At 49.5% G+C, this 12,597-nt stretch overlaps 2 protein-coding genes across 4 annotated transcripts in view; one reads left to right on the forward strand and one right to left on the reverse strand.

Moving 5' to 3' along the window:
* Nucleotides 1–401: 401 nt before the first annotated feature.
* MAFB (MAF bZIP transcription factor B) lies at nt 402–4,224 on the reverse strand. Its single transcript, XM_005502699.3, has one exon. It carries the CDS (start codon nt 3,442–3,444, stop codon nt 2,509–2,511), a length of 936 nt encoding a protein of 311 aa, XP_005502756.1. The 5' UTR covers nt 3,445–4,224; the 3' UTR covers nt 402–2,508.
* The window catches only part of LOC110358960 (uncharacterized), a 44,164-nt gene continuing 35,788 nt past the window's right edge, over nt 4,222–12,597 (forward strand). The window contains exons 1-4 of one of the 3 annotated variants that reach the window (XM_065031896.1): nt 4,222–4,768; nt 8,314–8,353; nt 8,975–9,119; nt 12,258–12,347. In XM_065031896.1, the coding sequence (XP_064887968.1) occupies nt 4,222–4,768; nt 8,314–8,353; nt 8,975–9,119; nt 12,258–12,347 (822 nt within the window). Of the gene's footprint in view, nt 4,769–8,313; nt 8,354–8,393; nt 8,689–8,974; nt 9,120–12,257; nt 12,348–12,597 lie in introns of those variants that run through there. The other 2 variants (XM_065031897.1, XR_010466545.1) reach the window with 2 other exon arrangements.

A 12,597-nucleotide genomic window follows, 5' to 3' on the forward strand; every position in this document is an offset into this window, starting at 1 on the left:
AATGAAAAAAAAATGAAAAGAGCCCACACTTAGCGTTTCCCGTCCCTCACCGCTCCCACTCCCACTCCCCGCCGGGCTGCAGCAGCGGCCGGGGCCGCCCCCCCCCCGCAGCCGGGCCCGGCGTGGGGCTCCCGCCGCTCCGCTCCTCCCGGCCGGGGGGACACGGGCCACTCTCAGCCCCGGCCACGGGCGAGATTTAGACAAAGCACAGGAGGGTGCAAGGCTGAGCGGTCCTGCCCTGCGTGCAGCAGCGGTCCCGAGTGGGCCAAGCAGCTTCACAAGCCGCCGGGGCCGCGCAGCGGGGTGGGGGTAGAGAAGTGTCCGAAAGTTTTCGGTTTCTTTTGTCTTTTTTTTTTTCTTTCGGAACACGAGAGGTCAGAGAAGCAGGTCCCTCCAAGAAATGCCATTTCAATGATTTTAATAAGCAAAATAGGAAACAATTTTAATAACCAAAAACAGAAACCAGTCTGAATAAAACTACAATAGACCAGGTTTTTTAATATTTTTTCATATCATAAGCAGGATTTGAAATTGATCCCTTCAGAACTTTACATGAAATAAAAACAATTTTTTTTTCCGCTGCTGTAATGTTTTGATTTCAACACAGTTGAATCAGTAAAAACCAAAGGTCGTTTTCTGATGCATGACTAATATCCACAATATTTAAAACTGCAAGCACCATGCTGTTCATTACAATCTTGTTATTACTGTTAATTTATAAACTAATACAAACTTAAAATGCATCCGGCCAGCAGTGCCAGCTATCCTAAAAGGAAACTAAAAAATAAGTTTTCATTTTGGTATTTTTGTCAGTGCAACATAAATCCTTTTACTGACCTGCAGGAGGAAAAAATTAAAACAAACCAAAAAAAAAGTAATAAAAACACCCATAAGACTCCAAACTACTACTACTATACAACTGCAAAGAAATTTTGGCTAAAACTTTCACTCGCTGCATAGGGAAGCAGAGAAGCAGATTACAAATCATTGCAAAAGAATACACTTAAAAGTTGCAGTATGCCTTCCTAAAATAAGTTTTAGTTTTATATGCTTTCCCAGCCTATTCATCGGCTGCTACCGCTGAGAAACCCCAGTGGTGACACGGAGCCCTCGCTGCTATTGCAACTTGGCTCGTAAAGAGGAGATTGGGTTTTCTTTCCTTTATTTACCGAAAATCAAGGGGCAGTTGTTTCTTAAAAGGAACTGGTATCTCGTCCGTCCTTCGCTTCCTGAGTGTACAATTAGAAGGGAAACTATATGGCCAAGCCTAAGCACTTCAGGCTGGGAATTGTCCTGAAGGAAAGGGCTTCACTGCCACTTAAAAGCCTGGAGTAGGCTCTAGTGACCGATGAGAGTTTTTCCCTGCTAAGTTTAGGTTTGTCAAAGCCATTCAGGCGGTTTTGCTCTTCTGCCCCAACAAACAACAACCAAAATGAAAACTAAAAAAAAAAATTTAAAAAAATACAACTTAAAAGTGCACCAGATATACAAAGTTGGTTTTTTCTAATGCAAAATGCCCATAACTCTTTCTTTTTTTCCTTAAGTATCTCTTTAATACCAGACAAACCATACAACCAGCCTGCTGAAATGTTATTTTCTTTTTGTGTGTGGGTTTTTTTTCTCCTGTGCGGTTTAAAGTAGCAGATATTTACAAGCTAACAACCATAAAAGAAAATAAGAGAGCAAAACCAACAAACAAAACTGCACAAGCAGTAAAAAGTTTGGTAACTTGTGATGCTTTTCTTATCGATGAAACAAAACAACAACAGAAATCTATGATCAATGATCAACATGCTATAGTTAAACAAGAAAATGGTACAAAATAGAAATTATTACCATACATGTCCAGCATGCAGGATTAATATTTTTAATGCAGATTTTCATATTTTTCTATATAATCAAGCAGGCAATAAAACTGATGAGTTTTTTTTCTTCCTTTCATTCTTTCTTTCCTTTCTTAGATTGAATGTCCCATCTGAGTCCTGTAACTTATTTCTCAAAGCAGGCAATATATGAAGAGTTTGCATATATTGTCCTTTTTATTTATTCTCTTTTTCCAAGCAGGTAAATTGTGCATGAGATGGTGTTGCATATATCCTCTCTCTTTCCAAGCAGGCAGTATGTTATAGATGGCTTGTTCATTGTCCTTTTTTATTATTATTCTCAAAGTCCATCTCGTTCTGCAAGCAAGCGATCTATAAAACGCTTCACTTGTTCTTTTCTCCTTTTTCTCTGCCTCTGTCCCTCTCCGTAACTCACAAACGAAAGTCCAAAAGTTGCACTTTACCTCTCCCGTCCCCACCCCCAGCCTACTTTTCCCACAGCTACTCTAGAAGACTGGATGCTGCAAAAAAATCAAGTCTCTATTTTTCTCTCCTTCTTTCTCTCTAGTCAAGCAGACAGATGGATGGAGATGTCAGAGGAGGATGGGGGGGGAGGGAAGGTGACAGGGGTCAGGTTTTGGGGGTGGGGGGTTTTGTTTGTTTTTCAATTATTTTTGTTAAGCACTCACATGAAGAACTCAGGGGAAGATGGGTTGTCACTGGTGGAGCCAGCCTCTCTGAAGCCATTGCTGGCAAGTTTCTCACACTTGAGCTTGTAGGCGTCTCTCTCTCTGGCCAGCCGGGTCACTTCTTGCTTGAGCTGTTCCACCTGCTGAATGAGCTGGGTCTTTTCATTCTCCAGGTGGTGTTTCTGCTGGACACGTTTATACCTGCAGGACTGGGCATAGCCCCTGTTCTTCAAGGTCCTCCTCTTCTGCTTGAGGCGGATCACCTCATCTTTGGTGAAGCCTCGGAGGTGCCTGTTGAGCTCCCTCACAGACATGGAGACCAGCTGGTCATCTGAGAACCGGTCCTCCACGCTGCTGGAGGGGGGATGCTGCTGGTGCGAGTTCTGGAGCTGCTGGGAGGAGCTGGAAGAGGTGGAGGGAGTGGGAGAGGCCTGGTGGTGATGATGGTGATGGTGGTGAGGGTGCCCGCTGCCGGCCAGGTCTTCATGAGTGACCGCGGGGTACTGGTGGTGGTGTTGATGATGGTGGTGATGGTGGTGGTGGTGGGCCCGGAAGCTCTCAAAGCCTTGCAGCTGCTGGGACACCTGGTGGGACCCAATGAGGGCTTCGACAGCATCCTCTGGGGTGAGGTTCAGCGCCTCGGGATTCATCTGCTGGTAGCTGTTGGCCATCCAGTACAGGTCCTCCAAGTGGGTCTTCTGCTCGGTGGGGCTGAAGCTGGGCGAGGAGGGCACAGAGCTGCAGGGCGTGCTGATGGGGGTGGAGGACACGGAGCCGGCAGGCTGCAGGCGGGTGCAGTGCCTGCCCGAGCGGTCGTTCCTGCCCAGGGGCTCCTTCTTCACGTCGAACTTCATCAGGTCGAAGTCGTTGACATACTCCATGGCCAGGGGGCTAGTGGGCAGCTCGGTTCCGATGCTGAGCTCTCCGGCCATCGCTGTCTTGCGGGCACCTCTCCCGGCGGAGGGGGCTGGAGACCTCACTCCAGCGCGCAGCCTGGCAGAGGACTGGCCACGCTCCCGTATTCCAAACCAACTTTGGCTTTGCTTTCTCACCTCCTTTCCTCTGCTCCCCCTCCACCGCCGCCTCCTCCTTCTCCCGGCTTCTGGGGCTTCTTCAGTTGGGAGCAACAAAGCCAAGGACGAGCCGCTTGGATGTCTCCTGTCTTTTTGTATCAGCGTTTGCAACGCACCGCAGGCTGCAGCAGCTCCCGGCACTTAGACACCCGGTTGCAAGGAGAAAAGAGCAGCAGCAGGAAGGGCAAAAGCAAAACAAAACAAAGATGCTGCCTTCGAGTCTGTGCAGGAAGAAGAACGGTGCAAAACGTCTAGCCCGTTCCCCCGTCTGGGTTTTGTAAGTCCGGAGCCTTCTCCCCGCGGTAGCAGAGCACGGGAGTCTACCGCAACTTTCCAGTCCGAGGAGGCGGCCGGGGGAGCGCACTGGCTATTTGGCGGCGGTGCCTGGGCTTTGCACGGGAGTTTTCGCTGGCTCTGGCAGGGAAGGGGAGGGAAGACAGGGAGGAAGGAGGGGAAGGAGGAGGGAAAAAAAAAAAAAAGGAGAGGGGGAACGAGAAAAAACCAGGTCTCCGCTGTAGCTGCCGCCTCCAGCTCTCGTTGTGCAGCTGTGATTCGCAGCGCAGCCCCCCTTGGCTTCTTATACGGCCGTGCCCGCCGAGAGCACGGCGGGGGCCGGGGCCGGCGGCGGCCGCGCCAATGGCAGCGCGGCGGCGGGGCCGGGCCGGGCGGGCGGCGGGGGCGGCGGGGCCGGGCGGGCGGCGGGGCCGGGCGGCGGCGGCGGGGGCGGGCCGCGCCGTGACAGCTCCGCAGCGCCAGCTGAGCGGCCGCCGCTCCCAGCCCCGCTCCTCCGGGGCGCTCCCCGCTTGCTCCCCCCTCCCGCACCATCGCCTCCTCGTTTATTTATTTATTTATTTATTTATTTCCTCCACATCCCCCCTTTTCGGCTACTGCGATCCACAAAGGAGGCGAGCTCGGGGACATCCTGCCCGTCCCTTTGTTCTAAATATAACAAAGTCCCTTTTTGCCCGCTGCCGTCCCGTAGCAAATTTCAAGGCAGTCAGCTTCCCCCCATCCCACGCACACGCATCGCCCCTTCCAACTTATGTAAGCGGTCCCGATGCGAAGGCACCGCGGGAAAAGCGGCCACGAACGCGCACTGGGTCCGGCCGGGAAGCGAGCGCTGGGGCTGCAGGATGGTGCAGGGCGATGCGCTTGGACCCGAGAGTGAGGGAAGCACCGCTCGGTGAGGCTGTCAGCTCTCCTTATACAATCGGGGAAATCCTCCCGCTTATAGGAAGCAAATCTCTCCATAAAGTAAAGCAAAGACATTGACATAGACAATTGCAAATATTAGGGAGAGAAGGGAGAAAATATAATTACATTTCTGTTCTGAGGGGAACGCGTTTACTTTCGTCTGCTGTTGCCTGAGTGAGTGACTGCATGCAAAAGAGTACTCGGCTTGTAAGCTTTTTTAGGTTGGTTGTTTCGTTTTCTCTTTTTTTTTGGTCCGGGAACAGGAATTTTTTTCTTGAACATTTTGTAACGATTAAGGGAGATTAGGGCTTTTTGCGCTGTTTTTACGCTCAAACAGACAGAAAGTGCGACCCCAAGTGTCCGTTTGGAGAATAACAGCTACTTTTCACGGGTGTAAAAAAAAAACACACATAAAAAAAAAAAGGGGGGGAGGGTGGACAAGCGGACGGGAGCGCAGCCGAGCTGAGCGGCAGCGGGAGAGGCTGCGGGGCTGCCGCGGTCCCGGCTCGGCCGCACCTCTCCGAAGCGGCGCCTCTGCTCCCTGCACCTCAACATCTACCATATCCCCCTCCTCACCCCGCATTATTTAGCCAAAAGAAAAAAAAAAAAAAAAAAAGTTCAGGATGTGTCTGCTTTTTAAAAATTAATTAGGAGAGAACCGACTTTCTGGAGCTGGGACAACACTACGAAAGTGACCAAACGGAGACCCCTTCGGCGTCGATCCCTCCCCGCCAGACCCCAGCGGTACCCGGGGCGATACCCGCAGCGCGGCCCCACTTGTCCCGCTGCTCCCCATCTCCGTGGAGCCAGCCACAGTCGCGCAGGGAACCTGGGAGACAAAAGTCGAACAAAGTCCCCTTCAAAAAACCCATATATTCCCTGGGGTTCCTCCGGCAGCGGGCCGGAGGAAGAAGGTGGAAATCGGGGAGTGGGAGTTGGATGAAATCCCCCTTAGGAGTACAGACTCTCCGGGGCTTAATTTTGTGTAGCAATGCAAGACATGCCGGGCCCCCTCGTTCGAGTTTTCCTGCACGACATTCGCAGGGGACATAACTGCCCGTCAGCATCGCCCGCGATCGCTCGGCTCCGGTGCTCCCCGTGCGTTGTCCCAGTTCCTCCGCACCCCGGTCCCGGCTGAAGCAAGGGGCGCAGACCTCCCTCCGCACGTTGCCGTGCTCCAAACGCGTGTGGGAGGACACGCGTGGAAACTCCCTCCTCCCGGGCGCTCCCTGTGTCCCTCGCAGGCAGCGCAGCCCCGGCGATGCTGGGAGCTACGGGGTCCGCACGGACACCGCGCTGCTGATTTCCCATCAGTGCCAGAATTGGGAAATCGCCGTCTTTTTGCTGTTAGCGAGCAACCCCGGGGTACAAAGAAGCGGAGAGGTCCGCGGTGAGCTGTGCCACTCCGCGGAGAGATCGGGGGACCCGGCCACCCTGGCAGAGCAGAGCTCGGGGCTTGGGGAGAGCCGAGGGCAGCCCGTGCGGGTCCGCTCTAGATATTATTTATGAGGTCCTGGAAGCTGCTAGGGGAGAGCTTTATTTTTACCTGCACATTAAAAATTATCGTTACCCGTGAGGGAAAGGGGTCTCTGGCGAGCGCTTGGGAAGCTCAGATGCAGCCCTGCAAAATGTGCGATTAGATGGATAATACTTTTTCCTCTCATAATTACTGAGGTATATTCACAAGGTGGAGCTACTGAAAGGCGGAGGAAGCATTGATCTGATTATCTTCCTCTCCATACGCACCCTGTCGCTTTACTTAATCTTTTAAACTGTGAACTACGGATCAGTTTTGCGCGTCCTTCCTCATCGTCGTAAAATTTCGGGTCATTTTCTGGGTCAGTTTCTTTGCTCTTCCATCCCTCGCTCTCTTTTAAAAAATACATTCCACAAAACTTGCGGCGTTACGCGGCTGGCTAAAGTAAGAACCACTTTGTGCCCCGAATCACCAGTTAAAGGCCAATTTTGTTTATTGTATGTCTTTTAATTCAATCACCAAAGGTCATTGTAGCTGAGATTTGTATGTTATGGGGGATGCTCCTCCGTCCGATAAATATATATACATTTATAAGGATTAGGGAAGAAATAACGTTGCTGGAGCAGAAGAGGGTTCCTGGGCTGGGCACCCCGGCGAGGCAGCTCAGGGGGTGTTTCTCTTCCGCGGGGACAAGCCGCCGATCTGCGGGCGGCCGCGGTGCTGCGCGCAGGGGGAGCCCCGCATCCCCCGGCCCTAGGCGGCCGCCCGCACCCGAAAAGCCTCCGCAAGGCAAAGCCGCGGCCCCGGCGCCTGCCGGCTTCTGCGGAAAGGATTTCCCGTCCCCTCCGCGCCCGCGGAAGGAAAGTACCGGTGTTGTGGTGGGGAAGGGGCACTCACCCATCTCAGCGTCAGGGCACAGCTCGCCTGCCCCCCAAGCCTTGCGAACAACGTTTTTTTTTTAATTGCGACCTTCACCCCTACACCCGAAACCTGCTAATCGAGCGACTTTTCTTTTTCCTTTCTATTTTTAAAGATCCGTTTTTTGAAGGTTAGTTTCGAGTAAAGAAAGACTTCTTCCCGCTCTCCCTCGTCCCACTCTCCCCCTCCACCCCCCTCGCAAACCCCTTGTCAAAATCGGGAAGAGTTCAAAGAAAATTACAGTGTCATTTCAGAGCAGCTCCATCCGGCGTGTCCGCTCAGGGCAGGGCAGTGGGGGTCCTTGGGCCATTGATATTTGAAAGCTCGCCCGTAAAACTGGAGCATATAGATACCTATATGTGTTCGATTTGGTAGTTCTTCTGCCTGAATCGGGGAGGGGTGACATTTAGAAGCGAATCGTACTACGGTGGCATCCCAGTCCCTAGTTCTTAGAAACAGCAGGTCTAGGTAACTGATAAAAAAATAAGATGACTATTATGTGTGTATTTTCCACGCTACTGGTTCTCTGAGAAGCGCTCCTCGTTGTTGGTAGCTGACTGCTATTTTTCCCCCAAAATTAGCTTTTTCAGTCCATAACATTAGTGGGATAAGTTGTCTGAAATGGGAGTTTTGTTAAGAAACTACTATCCAAACCGAAATCACCCATGGCTGTCAGTCGGCACTAATGAAGGAAAAGGGCATCACTTTCCTAGTTCTTACTTCCTCTCGCTTGATTTTTAATTTCTCAAACTGCAAGCAGACACCGTGCTGTTTGTCAGGATTTTTTTTCTTCTCTCCTGTGTAGGCAGCGACGGACCTGGTTAATCATCTATCGCAGATATATGTGCATGAGAAAGAAAAGTGTTGATGTTTGCTTGTTCGGGCTGATGGGAATGGCCCACGAATTTAGGATTAAATTACTAATGGTAATCATAAGTCTTTGTTTCCTCTCTCCCTTTTCGGCGGGGATTGTCAAAGTAAAGTGTGCAGCATTCTTTGGACAAAGTCTGCACAGCAGCTTTGCAGTATAAAATGAGCTATTGTACCCTCCTGGGTTAACTTGGATCTCTTCAGATTTTAGCCTGAACCAGTTAAGAGCGGGGCAAATCCCAGTACTAACTTTAGACACGTTTTCACAGGTGGATCTGTGACAAGGGAGTGGAGCAACACTTCAGAAGGGTAGGTTTTTGTGGGGCTTTCTTCCCCGAGGCTTCGCAGCGCCCAGCATTAAATCCCCGCTTGGAGGGCGGTGTGGGGGGGGGGTGCATTCGGTATGTCCGGGCGGTGGATTTGGAGTTTGCTCGGTCGCGGGGGGCGATCCTACAGAATAAGTGCACCTGGAGGGTGCCGTAATTTAGGTGGTTGATTTGAGCGCACCGTGTTTAATTAAATCAGTGAGCTCGCCCGTGCCGGTCGCGGACAGACTGGGTGCGGAGCTGCTCCCTGCCGGTCGCGGCCCCTCCACTGGGGGCTGGGGCCCTCCTCTCCCCCCAGCGCGGCTTTGTGGGGTGCTGGTATGGACGGGACTGGGAATCTCGGGGGTCATCGCGCCGGCGCACCTTGGGGGTGATGCCCAGGCGAAGCTCTGAGTCTCTGCGAGTTCGAGTGAATGTAGGAGCCGGGGAACGGGGGTTATTAGAGGGGGCAACGGCACCCCAGTGCCCCCCGCTGCTCGGGGTTAGACCGGGCCGGCAGCGTCGGTCGCGGGGCTGCTCGGATGCGCGGCCCGGGATGGGGGCACGGCTAGGGAGGGGGGGGTGCTGCTCTGCGTTTCCTCCTGCTTTTTTTGTGCACTTGCAGAGGAAGAAGTGCAGCTCTTCAGTGGCAGCCTCGGCAGTTTGCTCGGGGTCTCGCTGCACCCTGGGGAGGGAAAAGGGGTGTCTTGAGACGAAACAACATTTCTCCCTCTTCTATAACGTCCCACGAGGGCGTCTTTGGCAGGGAGGTGAGTAGAGACCAGAAACATTCTCCTCGTTATTACTTTCAGCCTCAGCCCGATCGTAAAAGGAATGAGTCGATTCAAACTTGTTTTCAAAAGAATTTGTCTCTTTCTCATAATTTCCAAACCCCGCAGTCTCATCATAGCCCTCTCTCTAATACACGCTCTTGTTATCATTCCTCTTGCTACTTGTTTCAAACAGAAACACCTGATCTGGAAGCACAAAATCCCCAGTTTGAACCTTTCTAGGGTCAGCTTTACTCCTGTGCTTGGCTGAGTCCTGCTTCCCACTTGAACCCTGGCATGCAGAGTTCCTTATCTGAGCCCCTTTAGGAGCATTTATCTAATAAGCAGCACCAAAATCTTTCCGAGTGATCAGAAGTTGCCTTTTGGGACTGAAGTAGCCAGTACAAGCTGAAGAGCTGTAATTACTGCAGTCGTCTCTTGCAATGGAATTTCATGTAATTCAAAGATTTTTCAGACACTTCAGAACTTGGATCACATCCTACTAGAAAAAATTTCTCTCTTGCTTATCTGCTTCTCTTATGAATACAGAGGTACTGCACAGATGTCTGTGTGGGAAAAGTGATCTTCCCAAGGGTTTTCAGTTTTCTTGGAAGGGATATAGAAGAGGGAGATGTCAGGGAGGCAGGGAAGTGTCCTGGACCTATGCCCAATGTCACCAAGCCATGAGCAGCCAGGAGATCTTCCAGAAAAGGTTAACATCCCTTTCTGGCCACAGCCTGTTGCCTGTTTTTCCAAGGGGCTCAGCAGGAGACTTTCTTGATGATCAAATCTTCAGATGACCAAGAAGGAGACAAAGAAGATCTGGCCTCAGCTGTCCTTGAGGAGACCCAGGACCATGCAAGCCTCTTTTCAGAAATGAGCGTTGCTGCAGGTTCAATGGCAGCAGCAGCAAGGCAGGTCCCAGCAGAGCTGAGTTTGTCCCTCAGCTCTTGCAGGGTCAGGGGGTTGTTACAACCCAGGAGTACACAGGCATAGTCCAGCACCCACTGGGACCTGTACCCTTTCATTCAGACTGATTTGTAATTCCTTTTCATTGCACAAAATCCTGGATCAAAAAAGCCTGCTTATATATGAACATTTTTGGAATTCCCTTTCCAGCTTTTGCAGCATAAGGATTTAAATATAATCATAAAGCCTATACTGTATATTCTTCTTCTTGCTCTTTGTACCTTTAGTCCCTATTAGGGATTTTGTTTTGTTTCTGTTTTGACAACCCCTGTATATATGTGTTTGTGGTTGTTCAGTACTGTTTCCTGATTTAATATCAGTGCAGTTACAGGAGAAGGATGCACCGTTAGCATTTTTTGCTTGAAATATTTTTCAAGCTCCTTTTTGATGCACTGGTCAGGTTTGCAGCTTCTGTGCTCTTGTTGATCAGAAGAGGAAGGATCAGGTTTATTGTGCCCTTTGGGAATGAAGCTCTCTATTCACCTCAGGAAATGCAGTTATCTTCCTGCGCTAGCCAGTCCCTCCGTAGAGATCCAGGTGCAGAAGAAAAGCGAGGAAGTATTTAGTAGAAAGCTGTTATTCAGTGAAATTAAAGTCCTTTTGTGCATTTCTGAGAGATAAGGATGAGCAGAACTGGAAACGAGCTGGCTTCTGCAAGCCCCCACCTTCCTCGCCAAACATTTTAAAGTCCTAAACATGAGAAGGGAAAAGAAGAGAGACAAAGAAAGGGAATAATTCTGGGGAAATGCTTTTTGTTTGCTCTCCTTGTTAGCCTGAGGAACTTCTATTCAGCTGTTATCCAGACAAGGGAGAGGAAAAGATTCCTGATCTGTATTTCTTTTATGTATAAACAGATCCACAACCTTTAAGAGCCCCAGATCGGATGCTTTTAAAATCCATCTCAGAGTGTAAATTACAAAATATTGGCTCATAGTGCAACTTGCCATTTTCTCTTTGGGAAATAAAACTGTGATTTAGAATGTGTGTGTGTGTATTGCTGTATGTTGTGAATACCTCCCAGCCTAAATCTCACTAGACCTCCAGGCCCTGGAAAAGCTGGATATGTTTCCCATCCTTGCCCACCACAAGGATCCTATGCAGAGTCCAAGGGGAGCAGATCTAATGTGACCTGGCCAGGAGGGTTCACAAGGCTCATTGCTGCCCCTGGGGAAAGCTGCTGTTTCCCTGTAACAATTTCTTTGCTTCCAGAGCTTCTCTGCACAATGGTTAAATTAATTTGTGCAGGAGAGCCGGCAGCACAGTGGTGCTACAAATTCTCACCCTGTGTGTTCCTAAACGGAATGTTCTCAAGCCAAATTGGCTGGTTGCTGGATGGGTCGTTCTGAAACCCTATGAATAGTGACCACATCTCCTTGGCTGGAAAGAGGGCTTGTAGAAAAATGCAGCAAGGAGAGAGGCAGTGCAAGGTGAGCACAGGCTGCTGCGAGAATGAAAGGTGGTCAGGGAAGGTTGCTTCATTTTTGTGTCTATTTTAGTGGCAATCCTATGGGACACTTGGCCTATACGGAAGGAGAGAATTTCTGCTTGTTTTCCTCTGGTGGAATCAATTCCTCATGTGTTAGTGGAGACAAAGTGCACACCAAAATTTCCTGTATAGATGTGGTAAGGTAGAAAATATGTGGTAAGGTAGAAAAGAAGCAGTCAGTACATACCCATGCTACATCAGACTCAGTTATCCCTCTTCTAGCCAGTCTTTGGCTAAACAGCAATATAGGTATTAATTAGGTTATTCATATATAGATATGTAAATATCCACTGTGGCTGAAAATTTAGGAAAAAAATTCTCTAATTGCTGTGAACTAATCTCCATATACACAGTTAAGTACCACTTTGTACATTTTCTGAGCATTATTACAAAACCGATGAGAGTCTCCTGGGTAGCCTTCTCTAAGACTCTCCACGCTTTCAGTGTGAGTGCCCTGTTTTCCTTCAGCCTTAGCTCTGTATTTGCAGGTTTTTCAATAACTGTGTTTTCATCCTTCAGACATCCAGATAAACAGCTTCACCCCTTAAAGCTGTGATTACACCTCAGCACCCTCTCTTTTGGCAATATATGTGTGGTTTCTGTTTTGTTTTGGTTTTCTGGCTTGAATTAGCACGTTTCAAAACTCTAACATACTTCTTTAATAACTGTTTTATAAAAAAAAGGAGAAGATAGAGAATTTCATCCAAGAATTCCCAGCTGGAGACATCTGTTCAGCAGCAAGTCACCTGATGAACAGCTCTAACCAGCCAAGTGTGAGTTATTTTTATTGGTTCAATGTTTTAAAAATAGATTTTTTTTCCCCCTTTAATTGATACCTTTCTAGACATTGCAGTAGATTCCTACACTGATCTTCATGGACACGGATTTATTTCTTCTGAAGGATTAGTACAGCCCAAACCAAGTAATCCATTCCAAAACCTAGCTGGCTGGCTGAAACCAGTAGGAACCAGTTAAATGCTTGAAATGAGGGTTTCCACTAGGGTAATCAAGTTTCCCAAGAGG

The sequence above is a fragment of the Columba livia genome, chromosome 16, assembly GCF_036013475.1.
Source record: "Columba livia isolate bColLiv1 breed racing homer chromosome 16, bColLiv1.pat.W.v2, whole genome shotgun sequence".
Taxonomy (NCBI): Eukaryota; Metazoa; Chordata; class Aves; order Columbiformes; family Columbidae; genus Columba; species Columba livia.

Coding starts and splice junctions, on each gene's coding strand:
- MAFB (XM_005502699.3), bottom strand. CDS start 3,444: ATGGCCGGAGAGCTCAGCATCGGAACCGAGCTGCCCACTAGCCCCCTG.